At 39.1% G+C, this 26,096-nt stretch overlaps 1 protein-coding gene across 10 annotated transcripts in view; it reads right to left on the minus strand.

Moving 5' to 3' along the window:
• Bbs9 (Bardet-Biedl syndrome 9) overlaps positions 1-26,096 on the minus strand; it is a 321,391-nt gene that overhangs the window by 202,408 nt on the left and 92,887 nt on the right. For all 10 annotated transcript variants that reach the window (XM_048339489.1, XM_048339488.1, XM_048339486.1 and 7 more), the window contains one exon: positions 921-1,099. In XM_048339489.1, the coding sequence (XP_048195446.1) occupies positions 921-1,099 (179 nt within the window). The remainder of the gene's footprint in view (positions 1-920; positions 1,100-26,096) is intronic.

Below are 26,096 nucleotides of genomic sequence, written 5' to 3' on the forward strand. Positions count from 1 at the left end.
TTTAATATTCATATTTTTAAATATATCATCTCAATTCCTTTGAATGAGGGGAATATAATATTGGAAATATAGACTCAAAAATACATGAATCTAGTAAAGTGACTGGACCAGGGTTAAGATGGGCTCTTCTGTTTGGGTTGGCTTTAGATGCTCTGCTTCTTTTATTATTCCTACTTGTTTTAACATTTCTTTTATGTGAAAATAGTCCATATTTTTTCTTATTAAAAAAATACTTTTACCTGACCCTGAAGAGAGAACTTAAAGTAATGCTTTTCACATGTCCAACTCAAACTGTGCATTGGTGTTTTATTTCTCCTTTTAATTTACAATAAAATTATACCCTTGTGAGTCCCAAAGTAAGATAATATTGAGTTATTCAAAATGTAGGAACTGAAAATACCATTAGTGTGTGAGTCATTAGAAATCAGCACACCACAGGCTGTCCTCCATCTGGATGGCTAATTAACTGCAAACATAAAGTATATAACTAAGCTATGAATTACTGCATTTGGGAGATCAAATAGTAACTCATAGAATACACTGGGTTCTTTCTAAAGAAGCAACTAACTCTTTTACAGGGATATTTGAAACTGACAAGTGACCACTAAGTTTTGATGTACCTAAGACCTACCATCCCCTCCCAAAAAAGTATTGCTTCTTCCTTGGGTTAAAATGAACAATCCAAGGAAAGCTTGATGGCACTGCTCCTGAACTGACTAACAGAAGACTGCCTTCAGTAGGACAGAGTTGTGAAGCTATAACTCTCCAAGGAAATGTGCAGATTCTGTAGCTAATGAGAAGTACTCCCTCTCTCATTTAAGGAAGAAAATGAACATATGCAAAATAGTAACTATAAAACAGTAATGTGAATTTTATAATGAATACTAAAATTAGAAAACAGAAAGCAAGAAACTAGATACCTTGACATTTAAAATCTTTGATGATTTTCTGAAGTTCCTTCAACTCTACATCAAGCTCATCATAGTTGAGTTCTCGAGATTCAATAACTGGCGCTTGGAAGAGAGATGGGTCTGTCCCCAGGTATGAGCACTGTAAATGACCCTCATCGCTCAGGGTGACCACCAAGCCCTTTAAGTCACTACAATAAGGAAGAGGAAAAATGAGACAATTAAAATTGCAGTTGAGTTATCTCGAGAAACTAGTTTGACTCAATTCACCTTCAACACACAAATAGGCAAATGACTCCAGATCTATTTTTAACATTTTACTTCAAAGACTCGATTCAAAGGTTTCAGACATTGTATTTATGGATTCATTGCAAGAGGGAAGAAAATTTTAAATTATCTTAAAAGCCACCGTGGTGCCTCTCTCCAGTACTGACTGGTAGACTCATGACAGCCATGAATATAGCTGGGGGACAAATGGCAGAAAGATGACACTGGTCATCTGCCAGCTAAAGAGGAGGGATGAGGTGTGGGAGCAAGGCAAGGATGGTGCAGGGACAGAACGGCAGAGCCTCTTTCCACAGGCCTGCCTGCCATGACTTCACACACACACACACACACACACACACACACACACACACACACACACACAGCCCCCCACCTCTTTCTCTGCTCAAATAGCCCTCTGAGATATTTCTATTGCCCCTTCTCCTGCTTTCTCACTCTTTCTCCATCACTCTTCCATTCCTATTATCTCTCTCCTCCCCAGAACCATGCACTGGAAATGTAACCTCCAGTGCAACAGTACTTAACTAGCACTGCTAGTCCCTCACAGGTCCCTCAAGGAGGCAGGATCTTTGAGAGGTGCTAATGTCACAAAGTCTCTGCCCCCAGGAATGCATTAATGTTGATTATTTTAAAAGGTTAGAGAACAACAAAAAAAAGGAAAGAAAAGAAATAGAGCCTTAGGCTCCAAGTTCAATTTTGTGTTGTCTTACACACACGAACACTGCATCTTCCACCTTCTAAACTGGAATGATGTAGCAAGAAGGCCCATACCAATGTAGCCCCTGCCTTAGACTACCAACCACTAGACAACAAGGGAAATGGTTTTCTGGTGTTCTGTTCCAGTATAACATAAAGTAGTTTAAGAAAGCATTTCCCTCAGCTTCCCTTATCTCTATTTACTCTAGAAACTAGTCATAATGTATAAAATGTGAGTGGTTTTAACATATTTTAAAAATGAAAATTATGGAACTATTATTAAAGAGTAGTTGAAAACAATACTGCATGCTTCCTTAATTTTCACAGGGATCTTCAGCATCACAAGTAATGAATTTGTTTACTTTTTGTTATATTTTTATAAGAGCCTTTGATTTTTAAAAATATAATATTTTTATACTTTTTGTGACAATATAATTATTACAAGTTTAAAAAGAAACTGATTATAAAGCAACCATAATAAAACATTTCTCAAAAAATGATTTTTTCGGGCTGGGGATATAGCCTAGTGGCAAGAGTGCCTGCCTCGGATACACGAGGCCCTAGGTTCGATTCCCCAGCACCACATATACAGAAAACGGCCAGAAGCGGCGCTGTGGCTCAAGTGGCGGAGTGCTAGCCTTGAGCGGGAAGAAGCCAGGGATAGTGCTCAGGCCCGGAGTCCAAGGCCCAGGACTGGCCAAAAAAAAAAGATTTTTTCAACTGAGTTCCAGAGATCTGTAACCAAAGCTACTTGGGAGGCTGACACTGGTAGCATAACATTTCAAGGCCAACTAGGGCAGAAAATTCCATAAGACTTCACCTTCAAAATAACTGTCAGAAAAGCTGAGCTGGAAACGTGGCTCAGAGGTAAGAGTGCCAGCCAAGCAAGCACAAGCCCCTGAGCTGAAACCTTGGTACCAGCAAAAAAATTAAAAGTGAACATTTTTACTCTGTCCTTGATGTTAATTGTTAACTAAATATAACCCAAAAGTTGTTAGAGAAAAGAAAATGGAAAAGAAAACCTACTATTCAGCTGAAGAAGACAAAAAGAGATGAATGATGAAAGAACCTAGGCTTTCTCAGAATAAATTTTAAAATGCTCAAACTCCCCAACTCTGGTCACTTTGTAAACATAAAGGCTCATGGGGGTTGAGACCAGATGTCCGCACTGACCAGTCCTTTCCATGAAGCACCTGCCTTACAGAAAGCATTCCTGCACACCTCCTGACCCAGGCACAGTCAGTGCCACAGCATCCTGTTGGGGCTTAGGCTAAATGAGAACCATACTCATGTCACTGACATGACAACTAATGAACTGGACCCTCAGGCTCCAAGGATTTGTGTCAGAAGTCCTCCCTCCTAAGCTCCCTTTATCTCTAAGATGAAGTGTAAGGTAATCTGCAAAGCCCTAAAGCTGTAAAGGTCCCCAGAGTAAAATTCATTTCCTAAATTAAGTGTGTAATGCCAACCACTGGTGCCTGTGGGGCACATTTCTTGCAAGTTTCTTTATCGGCAATTGAAGCCACCTAGTGGCCAAGGAAATGTAAACACCCAGCTCTAAAGGAGACAAAACAGGATACTACCTCCTCCCCACTGCTGTCACTGAGGGCCCCCTCCTCCACCCAGCCACACCCAGTCTAAGCATTACAGTGATTTCTCAGGAAAATCCAGGCCATTACAGGGAAGACCCTGGATTGTCTTCTTAGAGATGAACCACTGTCCTGTGTGTGGATTCAGCAGGCTCTTCCATTTTATCCTGCCCATTAGAGTGGCCTGCAGAGGGGAAAGCTACTATCACCCAGTGCAAGCAGCCCTCGATCTCAATTGATTTGGTCTTTCCACTGTGTAATTTATTAATAATCAGTTTGATATTGTTGGATTAGATATCAAATGGCTATCAGTTTAGATGTAAGGGACTTATCTAGAAAATTATCTGAACCCTTAAGTTTCTGAGTTCAAACAGAAAGAGTTTGGAAACTCTCATTCTTTTCTCATGTTTGACCTAAATATCAAAGGAATATCTTGACAGTTAAATAACAGAACTCCTGTAATCTACTTTTTCATATCAGTGTCATTAGAGTCACTGCATGTAATTTAAATCAAATAACAGAAATTTAGGTTGTAGAACTCACTTAGTATACTTTCATTTCTCAGTAACACTAAGACAAGCTTAAAATCTCCAGCATAAATCAATGGAATTTCTATATAAAACATCTGACTCAAACCTACAAATCTACTAAATAAATGGGTACCCATCACTTCTGAGTTCCAAGAAGAGGTAACATTAACAACATTATTTTTGGCCCTTGAAGTCTATCAGCTAATTGAAGACACCAGAATAATGGACTTCGGACAAACCAAAGTCAGAGATGTTATATTCCTTGAACACATAATTATTTTGTGATTTTAGCAGTCGAGTATGAAATTTAACAACACAGCTCGAGAATCTGAAAGTAATTCTTCCATCATTCAGTAAACAGATCATTGCCTTAACAATATGTTAAAACAGAATTCCAGATGGATTTGAAAAGTTAAATTTAAAAATATGAAACTACAAAAATATTTATCTTCCTTTGGTATGGGAAGAAGTTTTGCTGGAAGAAAGTAATAGAGGATACTACAGAGTAAAGAATCTCTAAATGAAACCACATAAAAAATTTAAACTTGTTATTTGCTAAAGAAAATAATGGTAAGAAGAACAAAAGACAAACTTGGAAATCATTGGCAACCAACATAAGATACATAATTTTAACCTGAAGCATATGAGGTTGCTTATATCCAAGTACTGCTGACCTATTACAAGTTTATGTGATGAATATAAGATGTAAAGAACTCTCATAAAATCAATGAAAAGGGGGCTGGGAATATGGCCTAGTGACAAGAGTGCTTGCCTCATATACATGAAGCCCTGGGTTCGATTCCCCAGCACCACATATATAGAAAACGGCCAGCAGCAGCACTGTGGCTCAAGTGGCAGAATGCTAGCCTTGAGCAAAAAGAAGCCAAGGACAGTGCTCAGGCCCTGAGTCCAAGGCCCAGGAATGGCAAAAAAAAAAACACATCAAAATCAATGAAAAGGGGCTATGAGTATGGCCTAGTGGTAAAGTGCTTACCTCACATACGTGAAGCCCTGGGTTCAATTCCTTAGCACCACATATATAGAAAAAGCCAGAAGTGGCACTGTGGCTCAAGTGGTAGAGTGCTGGCCTTGAGCAAAAAGAAGCCAAGGACAGTGCTCAGGCCCTGAGTTCAAGCCCCAGGACTGGCAAAAAGAAACAAAAGTAAGTAAAATCAATGAAAATAGGATAATATCCTAATACAAAAAAAGGTCAAATGACATATACAGACAGGTCCCACAAAAACCTATAGTCAAGGGCCAGGCATGGGGGAACATGCCTGCAAACAGCTCTACCACTAGAAGTAGGATGAGTGTGATTCAAAATGCAAAACCCTACTAGAAAAATAAAGCAGAAAGTGTTAGGTAGATGATTTAAGTGTTAGAGCATTTGTCTAGCAAGCACAAGGCCCAGAGTTCAAACCTCAATACTGCTAAAAATAAAAATAACATAGTCAATGAAAGAGTGAGAAAAATTGAAAGTCAAAAAATGTATTTTGGATTGTTTTTAAAGCTATGACTTATTGTATTTAATGATGTGTCCCACTGCATTAGAAAGCACAGAAGTTCTCAAATTATTTAAGGGGAATGCAACTCTGTTAAAAATCATTTTAGAGAACATTTTTAGAAATATGTGTCAAAAGTTTTTTGAAGCCAGGCACCAGTGGCTCACTTATAATCCTAGCTACTCAGGAGGCTGAGATCTGAGGATAATGGCTCAAAGCCAGCTCCGCAGGAAAGTCCCTGAGACTCTTATCTCCAATTAATCACTAGAAAACTGGAAGTGGTACTGTGGCCTTGAGCTGAAGAGGTCAGGGCCAGCACCCAGGCCCAGAGTTCAAGCCTCACGACCCCAACCCCCCAAAAAGTCATCTAAAATGCCCATCATTTTCTATGCAATAATCATAGTTTTTAAAGAAATTTACAAACAACCCAAATGACAGGTAAGAAAGAGAATGTTGAAGAGCCATTTTAAAAGTCATGTCTTAGCTGGCACCACAGTGGCTTATGCCTATAATCCTAGCTACTCAGGAGGCTGAGATCTGAGAATCACAAATCAAAACCAGCCCAGGCAGGAAAAGTTGGTGAGACTCTTTTCTCCAATTAACCACCAAAAAAACAGAAGTGGAGCTGTGGCTCAAGTGATAGAGCACTAGCCTTGAGCAAAAAAGCTCAGGACAATGACCAAGCACGAGGACCAGTTCAAGCCCTAGGACCAATAAAAAAAACAAACAACAACAACAACAAAAACTAGCAATGTAACTTTATAGCTGTTTTGCAACAAGGGGAAAAGCCTATTCTTTGACCTCTTGAATCTGGACTGTCATGTGCCTTGCTTGGGTTAAAAGAAAACTGAGATCACCTCAGATAAAAATAGATTGATAATCTAATCATGTGTCCTCCTATGAAGACACAAGAAAGAATATCAAGTGAAAATGGATGCAGAGATGAGCAATGGGCCCAGCAGGCATCAGGAAGGAGCCTCCCAGCTGCCAGGGAACCAAATCTTCTCAACAGCCTTCAAAGGGAGCCAGCCCTGCTGATGCCTTGAATTTGGACTTCTGCCTTCCAGAACTGTAAGAGAAGGACTCTCTGGTGTTTTAAGACAACAAGTTCATCATAACTTGCTATTGCAGGAAACCTATAAATCAGCCAAGGGCAGAAACATCCACAGAATTATAACCTGAGTAAGTATCTGACATAAACCATGGCTTCTCAGGATGGTTTGTACACAAGAAAACTAGCAGAGGTGTGGCAAACCCTACTCCTTGTTTAAAACATTCTAAGACACTGTACTACCTTCAGATAAAACAATGCCCCTCTATCTTTATAACCTCACTCCACCCAGAAATAATACTCCTATCATATCATTGCAAGTTTTGACATGTTCATTACCTTTTAGCAGGCTATGAACTCCCTCAGAGGAAGGATGTTGAGGCATTAACTTTGCAACCAATACTATTAGATAAAATGACTTTACATGAAATTTTCCAAAACTGTTTATTCTAGGTTCGTGTTTATCCATAATATTTACTTGTAACCAAATACAAAAACACAATTGGGGCACGGTAGCTCAAGCCTGCAATCCCAACTTTCTGGGAGGCAGAGATTGAGGAATCAAAGTTAGAGGCTGACTCCAGGAATGGAAATTTTTCTATAATTTTTAAGGTGCAATTTGAGACTTGTGTAAAAGGCCTTCAGTTACTAATGCTACTCACCATTAGCCTCAAGAACCAAGAACTGAATTAGTTAATGGGAAAGCCCTAGCCAGAAATGCCTAGGAACTGGCAAAATGGAGCACCAAGGCCAGCTTTCAAAGTTGCATGAAGTCTACAAAATAAGTTGTCACAGCAAATTGCAAACTGCAAATTAGAGAGACTACAGAAGGAAACTGAACAAAACAGCTTTTGTAGTAAAGAAACTTCCTTGCATGAAGACCTCAAGGTCTAGCCTGTTTAAAAAATTTTATTACACTTACTAGAAAATCAACACAAGAACTATTAAATCTGACTAATTAGATTCACAAGCTAAACAAGCAAACTGCTCACCAGAAAATAAAGAAAATGACATTACATTTAGAAGTGGTTATTTTGTAGTCTAGAAGTAAAATGTGTTTATGAGGATTATGCTGACCTATAATTTCTCTCATTTACTGGAATATATACTACTACTTAGTACCTACTATGATCAGGCCTCAGTCCAGAGCTGCAGACAGGCAAGGTGCACTGTTCCTTTCTCTCAAAGAACTTGTAGCAGCTAATACAAACACAATACCACAGGGACTATTGATATAAAAATGAAGGTGGGCATGGTAATGTATGACTGTATCCCAACAGTACGAAGGCTCACAGTACTGTGAGTTCAAGGGTACATAGTATTGTGAGTTCAAGGACTAGATAGGAAGACCACGTCTCAAAAAAACAAGAAAAAAGAAAAGAAAACTGATGCATACACTCCTATAGCAAAGCACATGCAGAGAAAGCAAAAAGACCTCATTCAACTTCATTCAACAGTATCTGAATGATACTGAAAACCAAGTGCTGTACTGCATGTGCTAGACAGTTCCAGAGTAAAATATTGATGAAGAAATAATATGAGGCCAGGCACTGGTGGCTCATGCCTGTGTCACTCGGGAGGCTGAAATCTAAGAATCACAGTTTGAAGCCAGTTTGGACAAAAAAAAATCCATAGACTCTTATCTCCAATAAACTACTCCAAAAAAGCTGGAAATGGCACTATGGCTCAAGCACAAGAGTACAAAGAAGCTCAGGGACAGCACCCAGGCCCTGAGATCAAGCCCAGGACCGGCAAAAAAAAAAAAATTAAAGAAATCACACAAAAATCTCTGTCCTCTCAGTTTAAGGAAGACAGAAAAGCAAAGAACAAAAGCAATAAAGACACACTGCCCAAATCCTGCACAGTACCTGGCACAGAGAGACTAAAATCACTTGCTAGATCACTTAGATGAAGAAAACTATGTTCTTATTGAGTTTTTTCATCCAATTAATGTGGGGCTGTCCTGTGCATTACAGGATGTTCAGTTCCCTGCTTCTACCCAGATGCCAGTAATACCCTCCCCTCTTCCAGTTATAATGACCAAAACTGTCTCCAGGCATTGTCGCACATGACCAGGACAAAGCAGGTGTAGAACCACTTCTAAATGAAATTCTCTTGATTGGCACAGGCAATCTTTGTTAATGCCTGTGGTCTTAGTAGAATTGTTTGCAGAACCCTATTTCATGATCAGACATATACCAAGTGACATGTGAATTATACTGTCTTCCTACTCATGGCCCACCTAGTTATCTTCATGGTTGAATCACCCTGTACATCAAGACCATGTTTTTTATCCAACACAGCCGACATTATTAGCAGTTGCATTTTTTCCAATAAATGTGTTTTCTTAAAACCTATGTCAGGGCTGAGAATGTGGCTTAGCAATAGAATGCTTGCCTAGCAAGCATGAAGCCCTGGGTTCAATTCTTCAGCAACACATAAACAGAAAAAGACAGAAGTGGTGCTGTAGTTCAAGAGGTAGAGTGCTAGCCTTGAGCAAAAAGAAGCCAGAAACAGTGCTCAGGCCCCGAATCCAAGCCCCAGGACTTGCAAAAACAAAAACAAAAAAGCCCTATATGGTAGGCATTGGAATTAGTGGAACTGGTATAATAACAATGGACAGATGGCAAGATGGCACAGATCCATCTCTTCAAACTGTGACAGTAATTTAGGAATGCTGTTTGTTGACCAACTGCTGCACTAGGCTGAGGGAGGAAGTCCTAGACTGGAGCTCTACACAAATAGATGCAAACAAGAGGCATCAGTGTCTTAACACCTCAGGAACAGTAATTCCAGCATTGCAGAATCCTTATTATTGTCGACCTTCTCATCTCATTTCATTCCTGTCTGAAGGCTTAGGTTAATTGTGAAAAAGGAACCTGTAATGAGCTTTCACAGTTTCTCTCAGGCATCCTGCCCATCTTTCTCGCCTGCTTCCTTCCTCTTGGAGCAGCAGAGGGCCTCTTCCTACTGCAATCCATCCTCACCAGACTCAGTGTTCTCAAGGGAGGCCACAGCCCTGTTTGGTGCTGCCAGGAGTGCAGTCTTCCGCAGGCAAAGGGTCACCCAGCTGCCAGTAGTGCTCAGGATACCAAGCCAACAGTTGTCTACTATCTTTGCCAACCACACCTTTACCGTGTCCTTGCCCAACCCCTACCCAGCCAGTGACCCCATCTGGCAAATGAGCATGAGCCCTTTCCGTCTACCTGGTGCTGGCTTCTCATTCAAGTAATTGTAGCCACACACCTGCTCACAAAGTCCTGCCCTCTGTATGTCTTAGAACTTGCTTTTGGAGAGTATAAAGTGACAATACTGCAATAAAACACAACAGAGTGTGACTAGGATCAAGGGGTCTCATTAGAGCACAATTCTGTCTGCCTGTACTAGGCTTCCACAAAACTTACATTTAGCAATTAAAAAAAAATCACTTAAACCTTCTTGAACTTATCCTGAGCTAACATTCAGGATATAGGCCACTTTCAATGTGTTCCAACAGTCCCTACAACTGAAGACTTGCTAGTCATAAATATTCAAAAATATGCATTATTAGGTAAGGCAAGGCCTGCATGACAGCCAATTTTTAAAAATGTATTTCATTATTGACAAAGGTTTAGAAGTTCCAGATGCCTTCTGATAAACCTTGAATGGTACCAGACACATGAAGTACACGCCCTCCTAGGGGAGAAGAGGATAGCCTTCTTTATGGCTACCCACTGCTTCTGCTCCAACCCTTAGTATAGGCTGTAAATTCACTTTGGTGCAAATGACTCCAGAATGTTACCAGCACTCTAAATCCAATAAACACAGACTAGAAGAAAGGAAAGTCCTGATTTTGCTACTGCATCATATACACAGCTAAGTGATAGCTGTGTAACCTGTGACATACACAGGTTACAAGTTGATAGTTGAGAATAATACTGGATTACATTTACTAATGAATTGTCTGGCATTCAGTCAGATTGATTTATGATCTTCCTTTTTTTTAATTATGAGGTTTAAGACTGAAGTCTTACATTTAGAGGCTTTTAGGAAAGATTTCTAACAATACTTCATAGACACCATGTCCCCACAAATATCCTTACTTCAGGAGATGGCTTGCAAATGTTTCCATCCCAATTACTTGTCAGAATATTTGTATTATATCCGTAAGACCTCATACTAGAGTCATAGGAATATGGAATTTGAGGGAGCATCTCAATGCTTAAAATATGAAACAAATTACTCTAGTATCTAAATAACCTAACTATGAATTCACTGCCCACACACATGTGGTAATCATTTGCAAAATCTATCTTTTATTGGATTCTAGGTAATAACAATGGCATATGTTTTTTGTGTGTCTACTCTTACAAAACAAAATTTTCACAGCATAACCTTTCAAGAAATCAAAATACTTCAGATATTTTCCACCATGCAATAGCAACCTAATAGGTCAAATATCTGGCTTATAGAATTTAGTGCACAGATTTTTTTTCCAGATTACTATCAAAAGAAAAGCAGTTCATCATTTTTACTCCAGTGTCATCCAGTGATTGTACAGAGACATATTTTTAAATCACAATGTTCTTCCTTTTTTTTTCAATTTTTTTATCAAACTGATGTACAGAGACGTTACAGTTTCATACGTTAGGCATTGGATACATTTCTTTTTTTTTCTCAAATTTTTATTATCAAACTGATGTACAGAGAGGTTACAGTTTCATACGTTGCGCATTGGATACATTTCTTGTACTGTTTGTTACCTTGTCCCTCATGCCCCCCGCCCTCCCCCCCTTTCCCTCCCCCCTTTCCCTCCCCCCCAGGTGTTCAGTTCACTTACACCAAACAGTTTTGCAAGTATTGCTTTTGTAGTTGTTTCTCTTTTTTTACCCTGTGTCTCTCAAATTTGGTATTCCCTTTGAATTTCCTACTTCCAGTCCCAGTAAACACGGTTTCCAATATACTCAGATAAGATTACAGAGATAGTGTAGGTACAACCATAGGAAGGTGATACAAGAACATCATCAATAATAGAAACTACACATACACATAGGACGTTGTAAGTAGTTACAACTGTGATATATCAATTGTTTCCATAACATGGAGTTCATTTCACTTAGCATCATCTTATGTGTTCATAAGGGTATAGCTATTGGGCCTTGTGATGCTTTGCTATGGCTTGCCTAAACCTGTACTAATTATTCCCAATAAGGGAGGCCATAGAGTCCATGTTTCTTTGGGTCTGGCTCACTTCACTTAGTATAACTTTTTCCAAGTCCTTCCATTTCCGTACAAATGGAACAATGTCATTCTTTCTGATAGAGGCATAAAATTCCATTGTGTATATGTACCACATTTTCCTGATCCATTCATCTATGGAGGGATCTGGGTTGGTTCCAGATTCTCGCTATGACAAATTGTGCTGCGATGAACATTGTTGTGCTGGTGGCTTTAGTGTGATTATGTTTGTGGTCTTTTGGATAGATATTTATTGTCAAAGTGATGTACAGAGACGTTACAGTTTCATACGTTAGGCATTGGATACATTTCTTGTACTGTTTGTTACCTTGTCCCTCATACCCTCCCTCCTCCCCCTTTCCCTTTCCCCCCCTGAGGTGTTCAGTTCACTTACACCAAACAGTTTTGCAAGTATTGCTTTTGTAGTTGTTTGTCTTTTTTTTTTACCCTGTGTCTCTCAATTTTGGTATTCCCTTTCAATTTCCTAGTTCCAATACCAGTATACACGGTTTCCAATATACTCAGATAAGATTACAGAGATAGTGTAGGTACAACCACAGGAAGGTGATACAAGAACATCATCAATAATAGATGCTACAGATACACATGGGTCGTTGAAAGTAGTTACAACTGTGTTATAACAATTGTTTCCATAACATGGAGTTCATTCCTTTTTCTTATATTCCTATTTCTACATGTTGAAGCTCTACAGTGATGTTAATATAAAATAAATTCAGGATATGGAAGGAAAGTAGGATAATGGCCTTCACTATAGAATGACTAGCTATTCATTCATATTCATTAGTAATTGACACAATCTGTTCTTCACAACAGTCTTCTACCATTTTCAAGAGCTTCAGAATTGACCTAATTTGTTTTTCATTAAAAAGCACTGTGGGCTGGGAATATGGTCTAGTGGTAAAATACTCACCACGGACACATGAAGCTCTGGGTTCAATTCCTCAGCACCACATATATAGAAAAAGTCAGAAGTGGCACTGTGGCTCAAGTGGTAGTGTGCTAGCCTTGAGCAAAAAGAAGCCAGGGACAGTGCTCAAACCCTGCTTTTAAGCCCCAGGACTAGCAAAAAAAAAAAAGCACTTGTTTTCTGGGCATAGTGGCCTATTCCTATAATCTCAGCACTTGAGAAGCTGAGAAAGGCAAATCATAAGTTTGAGGCCAGCCTATATGACATAGCCAAAACTTCCTCTCAAAAAAACGAACAAATGGAGTTGTCTTTCAAAAGGCATTATTTTATTACAAAATGACTAAGGCAAAAGAGAATGATAACAAAAAGACCATGTTCTTTCTTTTTTTTACATTATTTTTTGTTTATGTTTTTTAAGTAGTTCTCAATAATTATTTATTGTCAAAGTGATGTACAGAGGGGTTACATTTCATAAGTAAGGCAGTGGTGGGTACAATTCGTGTACAATTTGTTACCTCCTTCCTCACTTTCCCCCCTCCCTTGTGCCCCTTTCCCTCTCCCCCCATGAGTTATTTACACCAAATGGTTTTGTAAGTATTGCTTTTGGAGTCGTTTGTCTTTTGATCCTTTGTCTCTCGATTTTGATATTCCCTTTCCTTTCCCTAGTTCTAATACCAGTATATACGATATCCAGGGCACTTAGATGAGATACAGTGATAGCACGGGGACAACCACAGGCAGGGGATATAAGAGGATCATCAACAAAAAAAGTTACGGCTTCACATGGCATGTTAAAAGTAATTACACTCGTTTCCATAACATGGAGTTCATTTCACTTAACATCATCTTATGTGTTCATAAGGGCATAGCTATTGGGCTCTTGTGATCCTCTGCTGTGACTAGCCTAAACCTGTACTAATTATTCCCTATGAGGGACATGTTCTTTCACAGTGTTCCAGATAAACATGCTATTTTTACCTTTTCCTGTCATGATAAGAGTTTCTCATGGAGTCTTTTATTTTTTTTTTTGGACAGTCCTGGGGCTTGAATTCTGGGACTGGGTGCTATCCCAGAACTCCTTTTGCTCAAGGCTAGCACTCCATCACTTGAGCCATAGTACCACTTCCAGCTTTTTCTGTGATTAGAGATAAGAGTCTCAGAGGCTTTTCTGCCCAGGCCAACTCAGAGCCACAATCCTCAGATCTCAACCTCTTGAGTAGCTAGGATTACAGGTGCCTGGCTCATCAAGAGAATCTCTGGCTCTTAAGAGAATCTCTACTGAATAACTTCATCCTGCATTACTCTTCTATTAAGAATGAACATGAATATGGAATATGTAAAAGTATACTGTCCTTGTCATCCACTACTTGTATCTTTTTAAAAAGTAGTTGTACATAGGGGTTTCAATTCAACATTTTATCTGTTTCAAACAAAATAAGACACTTCAACCTTCTAGATCCTCTCTTAAAAAGTGCTGGACCACAGATGCTAGTGGCTCGTACCAGTAAACCTAGCTACCTAGGAGGCTGAGATCTGGAAGACTGTGGTTCAGAGACAGTTAAGGCAGAAAAGTCCACAAGACCCCATCTCCAAAATAACCTGCAAAAAGCAGGCTGGAAGTATGGCTCAAGTAGTAGAGCTCCAGCCCAACAAATATGAGGCCTAGAGTTCAAACCTTGGTACTGGAAGGAGTGGAAAAAAGTTTTAGAAAAAAAGGGAAGTTCTGAATAAATTCATAAGTTTAAGCCTATCATAGTAAAAACACTAAAAAATTAGCTGCAAAAAAAAAAATTCTTGAGAGTAACCAGAAAAGGACAGCCTATTTCCAAAGTAGTACTAATTAGAACAAAATGCTTATTTCTTATTAGTATCTATAGAAGCCAATGCTGAACAAACATGCCTGCTAATCTAGAATTCTATACCCAGCAAAAATATCCTTCAAAAATGAACACAACATAAAGTAAACTTGGAAGATTTACCTACCAGGCCCCCTATACTAAAAAAAATAATAGTTAAAGGTAAGGTATGAGAATGACCAGTTCAAGGCCATCCTGAGCAACTTATAAGACTGTCTCCAAATAAAAAAAAATTTTTAAAGGGTAACAATATAGAATTCCTGCCTATAATGCATAAAGCCCCAGGTTCAACCTGCAATAGTGTGAGGGGGAAAAAAGAGAAAGGAGGAAAACAAGGAGGGAGGGAAAGCAAGAGAGAACAGAAAATAAGAGAAGAGTAGGGGAGACAAAGAGGAAGGGTAAAACAAAGGACAACTTTCGGGCAAAAGGAAAACAATTTCAGGTAGAAACTGAGAAAGATTTAGGAAGGGAAAAGGGCTCACGGGAAAGGTAAAAATGTGGACATATGTGTTACTAAATGTCCACATCTCATTACCATTTCATAAAACCACTCCTACAATATACCTAGTTCAGGGATGGTTTTGGTATTTGTATTTGGAACAAGGACAACAAAAAAAAAGAGATATCCAAAGTTAATTTGCCCAAAATGTAACAGTAACTTGAGCAACTACAAAAGAAGACTCTGAATCTGTATTCTCCACGCCATAATTAGGAAGACAAAGTAAAAACTTAAGGATTTAAAACAAAGTAAGTCAAATGATTAGAGACAGAAGTAGAAAATGTTGGCTGTACTGATGCTTCGACACTGAGAAACTATTTTCCCAGTAATACATCTGCGAACTGGATATTTTGTTTTCCTCTCCAAGTTTCCATCTGTCTCCAATCAGCTGGAGGTCAGAAGAAGCTGCATCCAAAGCTCCTTCCCTCTGGCTTCAGTTGAGTTTGGCCAGTAAGAATCACTGGCAAAAGGAGGAGGGAAGTGGGGCCCAGGTATTCATTTCCTCTGCTCCTCCTCTGTCCTGTCACCTTCCTGAGGCACAGCTCTGGCCAGACAGCACTCTCTCTGGTGGTGATGGCTGTCCCTCAGGATCCATACCAAGCCCCTTTAGAGCTGATATTAATGACAAAAGCTCCCATGGTTGTTGTCATGGAAATGTCATCATCCCTTGCCAGGGTCTCTACCCTTCTCCACAACTACAGTCTCAATTTCTCTATCTGAATGAACCATCTACTTGCTGCCCAGACCTTTTGTGCAAATCTATGAGTGTAGTAATGACAAAACAGACTAATAGCCAAGGTGCCAAAGTCAGAAACAGCTAAACTTGGTAACAAAACTGACACTGGAAGACTTCACGAATACCACCAAGCCCTCTTGAGTAATCTATAAAACAAGGAAATACTAGCAGCTCCTGCTTTAAAAACTAATGTTTGGTATGAATTATTTTAATAGATATAATTGACGCATAACTTGTACGTACAAGCCAGTACATGCATAAGAACCAAGTAACTAACACATCCATCACTTCAAACACTTACTGTCTGTAATTAGGACTACTGAGATTCTGTGAGCTGTTCTGAAGAAAGAATTCATGCTGCCAACCACAGTTAGCCTGCTGCACTACACAGATGTTAGACGTTACTCCTTCTGTCTGACCTGGAAGTTAATACAAATATCTTCACCCAGTACCTGGTACAAAGTAGAGGCTTCATAAGTACTAAATTATTATAGTTATCATTATTATTGATTACTGTAGTGTTCTTCATGAGCACAGTACAAAATTTACAACAAAACAGTGGCCAAAACACTTACAGAATAAATATATCTGACCTACTCCAGCAAAAAAATCATATCAAAAGGCAAACTATGCCCTTTTAATAATGCTTTGCCTTTTTAATGATGCTTTGTTGTGCCGATCACAGACTAAAATGCAACGAGTGTATATAATTTTTCTGTCTTTGCAAATGAGCATACGTGTGTTTTGGTGGGAAGCATTAGCATGATTAGTTTTCTGCTCAACACTACTAGAAAACATGGGGCCTAAATTAGCTCAATCGTATTTCACCTGGCTCAAGGCTAAAGGAATTTCTAATCAGGTCAAGTCAGCCAACCATTTCATATCCTATGTTTATGTAATTGCTCTAAGCCCCTACCCCACAAAAACAGTTGAGATAGAAATGGAATATACATTTCTGATCAGACATATTCAAAAATAAGAATAGTAATTTGTAAACTAAAAATAGATGACAGAGAAGTGAGACCATCAAAATACGGCCCTTGTGGTGGCTCATGTGCCTGTAATCTTAGTTACTCAGAAGACTGAGATCTGAGGATAACAGTTTAAAGCCAGAGTGGGCAGTGAGACTTTTATCCCTGTGAGACTCTTATCTCCAATTAACTACCAAAAAAAGACAGAAGTAGAGTGGTAAAGCACTAGCCTTGAGAAAAAAAAGCTCAGGGACAGTGCCCAGACCCTGAGCTTAAGACCCAGGACTATCATACATACACATTCACATGCATGTGTGCGCGCGCACACACACACACACACACACACACACACACACACACACACACAAATACAGTGCCCATCGTTCAATTTCTGTGTTCATCCTAAAAATCTTAGCAGGTAATGTACAACTGTGAGTTAAAAGAACCCAAATAGAGCAGGTAACAGTGGGGCTGAGGCTGGAGAGCTACAATGCTGCTTGTCATTTGAAACAACTGCAGCTGTTTCCTACAGGTCTGCATAATGATATTTGGCAGCATTAAACAGATAATCATCTTCCAAATTTCTTCTAAGTGAAATACAGCATCGAGAACAATAAGAGACTCCTGACTGCTACTAAACCATCAAACAAAATGATTTTCCCAGGACGGTCGTGGTACTGACTCAATAGGGAGAAACACAAGAAAGCATGAGGTGCCCCTTTGTACTGCATCAAGGTGCCAGTTCAGCCTGGCCTTCGTGTGGACTGTGGTTCAAGTCCTTCATCCTCTAAACCATGAATAGCTTTCTTCCTGAGTCAATTCCCTCTATGAAACAGTTTCCAGGTCCCTCAGAAGTGAACTGCTCCAACCTTATGCAATCCAGTAACAATGGTAACAATGGAAGCTGGAACAGGGTTTGTACAGGCAAGTACAAAATAATGTCACTGGCCTAGGTGACCACTGCATAATTTTTAACAGAAAATGCCCAGCTCCTTGTCTAGCTTTTCCTCTTTAGGTCTTATCTTCTAAGAGAGGCTTCATAGATGCACTTTTGTGAGAGACTTACTTCCATAAATAAAGTTAAGAGACTCGAAAAGGAAAATTACTCTCAGAACTGGAATGGATCAAAAGGAGTATGCAGTATGGGAGCCAGGCACTTCTCTAAGTGCTTGTTCTAACTCAGTACCCAAAATAATTTTAGGAGGTAAACACTGTTACCAAGCATATTTTACAGAGAGCTAATTAGCTTAGGCACCAATCACACTCAGTCTTGGAGTTAGTGAGTACCCAGTGCGCATCTGGGGCTCACACTCTTCTGCCTTAACCTATAAATTCTCACAATGAAAACATGGCTTCTAAAATATTTCATATGTTATCATTTATTTTTATTATCCTTAAATAGTTGTAAATAGGGGTTTCAATTCCATTATTCCCCTCCATCTATCCCAGTCCCCCATCCCCTCAAATTATCTGGTTCCAGAATGTCAGAATCATCTAGCTGGAACTGGCCAAAGGTACCCACCAGTTGTAATTCTAAACTCTATAAACCAAGCCACCTATTACTACAGACATCTCAATAGTAACAATTTCTCAGAGAAATGTTTCTTCATATTCCCTGGCTATAAGGAACCTTAAATATTGTTTCTTATACCTTGTGGTATGTTCTGTAGCCCTATTTTTCAGTCCTCAGAATAGAGGTGGCCATTACAGATTTTTCTCACTACAGCTAAGTAGGCATCACCAAACTCAGTAAAGGAAGTTCATAGAGCACATGTGTAGAGAAAAAAACAACCAGTGAGATGTCCACTGACTTCTGAAATAATTCACATAATAATTCTCCAGGAGTCATAAGTTTTTCATTCCTACATGTTCTTTGTTTGTTTTTGCCAGTCCTGGGCCTTGGACTCAGGGCCTGAGCACTGTCCCTGGCTTCTTTTTGCTCAAGGATAGCACTCTGCCTGCCACTTGAGCCACAGCACCATTTCTGGCCATTTTTTATATATGTGGGGCTGAGGAATCGAACCCAGGGCTTCATGTATATGAGGCAAGCGCTCTTGCCACTAGGCCATATTCCCAGCCCCTATATGTTCTTTTTTTTCTGGCTTGTTTTCTAAGGCTTGTATCCCAGAAAATTGGAATGTTTAAACTTTCATGTCAACAATCACTCTTTAAAAGGTCTTTTCTATATCAGAGACAGAACTATATTTCCACTGAAATTTTCTTTCTTATTCTGCAACTCTTGAAGATAACCAGGCACAGAAAAGCAAAAACTTTCCTTTGAAGACTAAATGTTACTGGCTCTTGATCATATTTTCTTTTCTGTTGTTTCTAACAAAAATATTAAGCCCTGAGAGTCAAGATACACTATTGAATTCCATTTGGTTTCCTATCCTAAAAAAACTACAATTGGAGGTACCAAATTAATTCTGAACAAATTTGCTTCAGGGCACCTGCAAGGGCCACAGGCTTTTAATCTTCACATAACAAGAGTGTTTACACACTTCTGTTGGAAAGAGATGCAGGTCTAGGAAGTCAAAGTTTAGTCAATGCAGGAGAAAAATGGAAGAAAGGAATGGACCTGCAAGTGTTCTCTCTGGCAAGCTAAGCAAATGTCGAGTTTGTGTCAGAGGTCTGATTTAATGAGGATTTAGTCCATTTAGCTCTGTTCCATGCCTGCGATCTCAGTGGAAGAGGTGGTCAGTCCTTGACTTCAAAAGAATTTCCAATCACAAATCCAAAGTGAGAGTATAACAATAAATTTGTTACTATTTATGAGTAAATATTTAAGTAAAATGGGTATCAAAATATGATCAAATGTCATCTATTCAAGATTTATTCTAATGGCTTATATATGTAATATTAAGTAATATAATATGTAATCCCTCTATCTGAAACTTAAGACATAAACTCCAAGATACAACAAAACTACTATCAACAGTCACTCATGTAAGCTGGGCACCAGTGGCTCACACCTGTAATCCTGGCTCCATAGGAAGCTGAGATCTGAGGATCACAGTTCAAAGCCTGCCTGCGCAGGAAAGTCCATGAGACTTTTTATCTTCAATTAGCCACCAGAAAGCCAGAAGTGGTGCTATGGTTCAAAGTAATAGGGTGCTAGCCTTGATCAAAAGAACTCAGGGGCAGTACCCAGGCCCTAAGTTCAACCTACAACCAAAAAGGAAAAAAGAAAGGAAGTAAGGGAAGGAGGGAGGAAGGGAAGGAGAGGGAGAGAGGAGGGAGGGAGGGAGAGAAAAGGAAGGGAGGGAGGGAGAGAAAAGGAAGGAAGGAAGTGTTGGGGTCTCTAGCCCCCACCCTCGCGCTCCCCTGACCCGCGGGAGAGACAGGGAAGGCACAACCCGACCAGACGAGCCAAGAAAGGAAAGGGTTGGCCAACCACCCACACTCCCTCACCGGAGGACAATCAGACAGCCTGGGAGTCAAGTCGGTGCAAGATCTCGTTTATTGGGGAAGTACGTGCCACTAATATAAGGCACAGGAGCCAATCAGGCCTAAGATCAGCAGGAAGGAGAGGGATGACCTGTCCATCAAGGGCGGAAGAGCCGGGGGTCACAACCCACAGAACCCCCTCCAGGTTATAACCAAAGACACTTGTAGCAGCTGCGCGGTCTTGTTAGGCGCCGCCATCTTAGCCACACGTGGCCCCAAGACTGAGAAACAGGTGGGGCCAGCTAGATGACTTCCGGGGAAGGAAGGAAGGAAGGAAGGAGGGAAGGAAGGAAGGAAGGAAGGAAGGAAGGAAGGAAGGAAGGAAGGAAGGAAGGAGCCACTCATAAATTTAAAATTCAATTATAATATTTTCTGAACTATTTTTTCCAATAGACTAGATAAAATAGTTTTTAGTGTGGTGATTGAACATCAGAACAATGTATTTCCAAATAAACTTTTCTCAATTTATCTGCCTCCTCTAGCTGTGTTGTGGTTTTCGTAGCTTCTTGTCAATGACAGTATTGTCTAAAAGGGAAAGCCATCCCATTCCAATGTAATCTGGAGAGATTTTTATTTTACTAACTGAAAGGACACTGAACCACTTTTTATAAGCATCTATTAACTGTACAAGCCAAGGAAGCTCAGTGTGACACTGCCAATCTGCAAGAAACAAACTATGGTTATGTCCCCTGGCCACAGCCCTCTCTCCCTTCTTCCCAAGCATATTCCTTTTATAAACTTACATGGTGAGATAGGAAAACCTCTGCAGAAATCTTTAAAAATGGAGGGGAATGAAATGTCATTAGGGCAGGAAAACAAAAAATCTGTGCTTTAAAAAAAAGTTTCTTATTTCTGTCCACTTTTCAAATCATTAACAGCTTAGTCACATAATCTGTAGTTTCTATTCTTCATTTTTTAAAATGCTTTTCAGTATTTTCCCATTTCAAATCTAAAATTAAATATCAAAAGTTGTACATAAATAGAAGGGAATGAGGCACAAAAGATCATGAAATTATTATGATTAATAATTTTACCTGTTGGGCTGGGAATATGGCCTAGTGGGAAGAGTGCATGCCTCATATACATGAAGCCCTGGGTTCGATTCCCCAGCACCACATATATAGAAAAGGCCAGAAGTGGTGCTGTGGCTCAAGTGGCAGAGTGCTAGCCTTGAGCAAAAAGAAGCCAGGGACAATGCTCAGGCCCTGAGTTCAAGCCCAGGACTGTCAAAAAAATTACCTTTTTTACTTCCTTATTCATTTGACATGATCTCACCATGTTGCCCAGGAGTGCTAGGATTATAGTTATATACTACTACGGCTGGAAAGAATAATTTAATCCCTAAACATCATTAGAAATCCATGTCTTTCTCACTGCCAACATCCAGAGGAAGGAAGTTCCTCTGAATTTAGTTTTCCTTGAGTCTGACTTTAGCTCCAACATCACTGAATGTCTGGTACTGCATCCCTTAATTTTAGACATCTGTGAGATGATGTCAAATCTCTATATTCGGTCTACAACTACATTTCAAATGTCCAACTAAAGAAGAGGCTCCTAGATAAAATGTATAAAGGATCATTCTAGTCTCATTCTAACAGCAAATATATTATTAATTCCAACTACAGTAAGTTCTACTTCAGAAAGAAGAGACTATTTAGAAAAGCATTAGACAAAGTAAACTTATCATCATGTACCATTTGCATTGAAACACAAACCATCATGGCACAGCATACTTTTTTGATTGGGTCTATTTACATAGATGAACACTAAAAGCAACCATCTGAATTTCTAGATGAATTGGTCATTACCTACAAAATCGAATTTGACTTCATGAATATAAACTCATTTTTATGTTTTTCATGCTTAGACTTTAATATACAAGCATGACTATGAGTGCATAAAAGCTTCTAAATGTGATTTATTTGGTAAGAACATAACATAAACTATTACTGTGAAGACTGCCACTTACAGCCAGGATACCAGCAGCTAAAAGGGTCAGCTGCATTACCAAAGCCAAATACAGATGCTATTTGTTAAAAATGTCACTACCTCCCCCAACAGCAGCCACTAAAGCCCTCCCCTCCACTCCCCTCTCCAGCTCTCATGCTAGTCCGCCCCAGCAACTGGGAAGAGAAAGAAAACAAACATATGCACATGTACACATATGTGCACATTCATGTGTACATGCATGCACATGTATATATACATGTATATACTTGCACACACATGCATATATACATACAAATAAATAAATCATAGATGCACAGAAGGGTAGAAGCACACTGAGATTTGATCCTGTTAAAAAGTAAAGATTTTAAATGAGAAGATATTTAAATGAAGTCTCATTACTATTAACTGGTCAGATCAAAGTTAAACACAATAATATAAATTACTTGTTGTGGATTCCTAAAAAGTATATATACTATTTTTTGCTTCTGTAGGTTTTAGACCACTTGAAACAGGAGACATTTAAAATAGCCCCACAGGATGGCAATGCAACTTGCACTCCACTGAGAAACAAGGCAATGTGAAAATGCTTCGAGCAGATTAAGGCCACAGGTAAAATTCTGCTCACAACTCTTCACAGAGAAAAACACTCTCAAAAGCAGAGATAATGATGAAGAGCTTAAACAAGAAATGCAGCAGTGTGGTAGTACATGCCTATCACCTCATCACTTGGGAGGGTAAGCCAGACAGATCTCGATCTCCCTCAAGTTCCAGGCCAGTCTAGGCTATAATATGAGACCCTCTCTCAAAAAACAAACAAACAATAAATAGAAATAAAAGAGATGTTGAGAAAACTGAATAAATTATTCAATAATATTTATAGAACTAAAAGTACATAGCCTCTATGGCCCAGTGGTTTACAAGATAGGTTCTATTTACTGATTAAATGAGACACAACCCTAGACAAAGAGGCAAAAGAAACAAACAACAGGAAAGAAAGCATACATAATATAATATATTTGGCCTTATGCATTCTAAACAATACTTAATTTTTTTAATAAACTTCCTATGCTTACATTTATACTCCATGAAATTGTGTAACATTAAAAAAAGGTTATTTCTGACAGGAAGGGTAGTTAGCACATGCTTGTAATCCCAGACCTTGGAAACTGGGGCAGAAAAATCAAAGTTAAAGACCATCTCAAGCAGCATAGCAAAACACTGTCTCAAAATCCCAAGAGCAGGCTGGGAATGTGGGTTAGTGGTAGAGAGCTTGCCTAGCATACATGAAGCCCTGGGTTCGATTCCTCAGTATCACATAAACAGCAAAGGCCAGAAGTGGTGCTGTGGCTCAACTGGTAGAGTGCTAGCCTTGAGCATAGAGGCACTAAGGAACAGAGCTCAGGCCCTGACTTTCAGACTCAGAACTGACAAAAGAAAAAGAAAACAAGAGAAACCCAGAGGCTGGGGATGGAGCACAAGAATTGAGTGCTGACAAGTGTAAGACCCTGGGTTCACTACCATGGAAAACAAAATCATTGGAAGGAAAAATCAACAGAAATAATGGAAGGCTGATTTACAGGGTATGACACTGTTCAGTGCTTTGTGTTGCTTGTCTATCTCTTACAATAATCACATGTTATTCTTATGAGTCCTCTGTCTCTCTATTTCATCATCAAAGCACTGAAGCTTTTCCCGAAAGCATCAGAGCATCATGTGGTAATGATATCAATTTATTTTGATTTTGCTATTTCTTACAACAATATATTTTAAGTGGCTACTGATATGTCTATAAGCTTAGAACATAAAATGATTTTACACAAACTAGACAAGTGAGTGCAACTTTAACATAGTGCATTAGAACTTAAAAATATGATATTTTAGAAAGCAATATGAGAAATTTTGTGTCTAAAACTACTTAAACTCAGGCTGGGAATGTGGCTTAGCGGTAGAGTACCTGCCTAGCATGCATGAAGCCCTGAGTTCAATTCCTCAGCACTACAAAAACAGAAAAAGTGGTGCTGTGGCTCAAGAAGTAGAGTGCTAGCCTTGAACAAAATAAATCAAGGACAGTGCTCAGGCCCTGAGTCCCAAGCCCCAGGACTGCAAAAAAATAAAAATAAAAATAATAATAATAATAATAATACTTTGAACTCATTACTACTGACATAAAATGAAGTCAGTGATAAAAACATAACTCTTTTGAAGCATCTATCTTCTAAAGTAGTAGTTCAGACATTTATTAGCATAGTAAATATTTATACATATAAGAAACATTAGTGCAACTGGTTGCACTAATGGCCTTTATTAAATATGGATTTTAAATTTTTTGTGATATATCTATCTATGGTTAACAGAAGATTAGTAAAAATATTTGACCAAAATAAATAAAAGTATCACAAGTAAATCCACTACCTGTAAAAAAGAAGATAGTCTTGCTGAAAATAAATTCCCACAAAACTGAAACTCTTGTTTCAGGTCATAGTTTTAACAACCACAAATGCTTACCCAAAATAAATATAATGGGCAAAATATCAAGACTGCAGCTGCATGATTTCAACCTGCTTCTCAATGAGGCTCTTGTTTACAGATCGCTCCTTTACTCATTGCTCCATCATTCCTGGAATATCACCTCACTGCTAAGCATGAAGAAATTGGTTAAGAACGGTCCTTACATGAAACAAAGAAAGACCCATTCGATAAGCCAATCGCCTGGAAAAACCTCAGCTGGAGATGGAGCTACTTCCCCAAATACTTGCAACTGGGACAATGATAAAGATTTCACATCTTAGAAGACTCCCACCTCAGAAACACAAATACTACATAAGACAAATACTTTGTTTCTATGACTTACTATATAGACCCATCTAAAACTGCTGTTCAGTTTACCTGCTAAGCCATTAAGAAACCAAACCTTGTAGTCTTCTATTGGCTAGACACTTTTGCTATGGTCTTCCATGGGCTGGTGATAGTTTGTTGGTTCAGATGGCTTAAGAATGAGAGATGGAAATGTATTACATTATATAAATAGAACTGAGGATCAGACACTGGTGGCTCATGCCTATAATCCTAGCTACTCAGGAGGCTGAGATCTGAGGGTCACATTTAAAAGCCAGTGCAGGAAGGAAAGTCCACAAGACTCTCATCTCTAATTAACTACCAGAAAAATGGATGTGGTCCTATGGCTCAAAGGAGAGGGCTAGGCTTGAGCAAAAAAGGTCAGGGACAGTGCCCAGGCCCCAATTTCAAGCCCCATGACCAACAAAACAAAACCCAAATACATAAAATTGAGGACAAGAATCACATGATCATCTCAACTGATTCAATAAAAGCTGACAAAATCCAACACCTTTTTATGACAAAAGCTCCAAAGAAACTAGGAAGAGAAAGAGCTTACCTCAAGATAAAAAAGGTTATAAAGGACAAACCTATACCAAATATCATGCTAAATAACTAAAAACTGAAATCATTTCCTCTTTTAAGAAAACCAAAGATATAGAGCTCAAAAAAAAACCTAAATTCCGGGCTGGGAATATGGCCTAGTGGCAAGAGTGCTTGCCTCGGATACACGAGGCCCTAGGTTCGATTCCCAAGCACCACATATATAGAAAATGGCCAGAAGTGGTGCTGTGGCTCAAATGGCAGAGTGCTAGCCTTGAGCAAAAAGAAGCCAGAGACAGTGCTCAGGCCCTGAGTTCAAGGCCCAGGACTGGACAAAAAAAAGGAAAAAAAAAAACTAAATTCCCAAAGAATCAAAATTCCAACTAAGAAATGGGCAAAAGAACAGATACTTCTGAAAAGAAGAAATAACAGAAGACCAATATATACATAGAAAAATGTTCAACATCTCTGGGCCATAAAGGAAATGCAAATAAAGATGACTTTGAGATTTCATCTCTCCAGTCAGATGACCATTATCAGGAACACAAGAATA

Source organism: Perognathus longimembris, chromosome 2, assembly GCF_023159225.1.
Source record: "Perognathus longimembris pacificus isolate PPM17 chromosome 2, ASM2315922v1, whole genome shotgun sequence".
Lineage (NCBI taxonomy): Eukaryota > Metazoa > Chordata > Mammalia > Rodentia > Heteromyidae > Perognathus > Perognathus longimembris.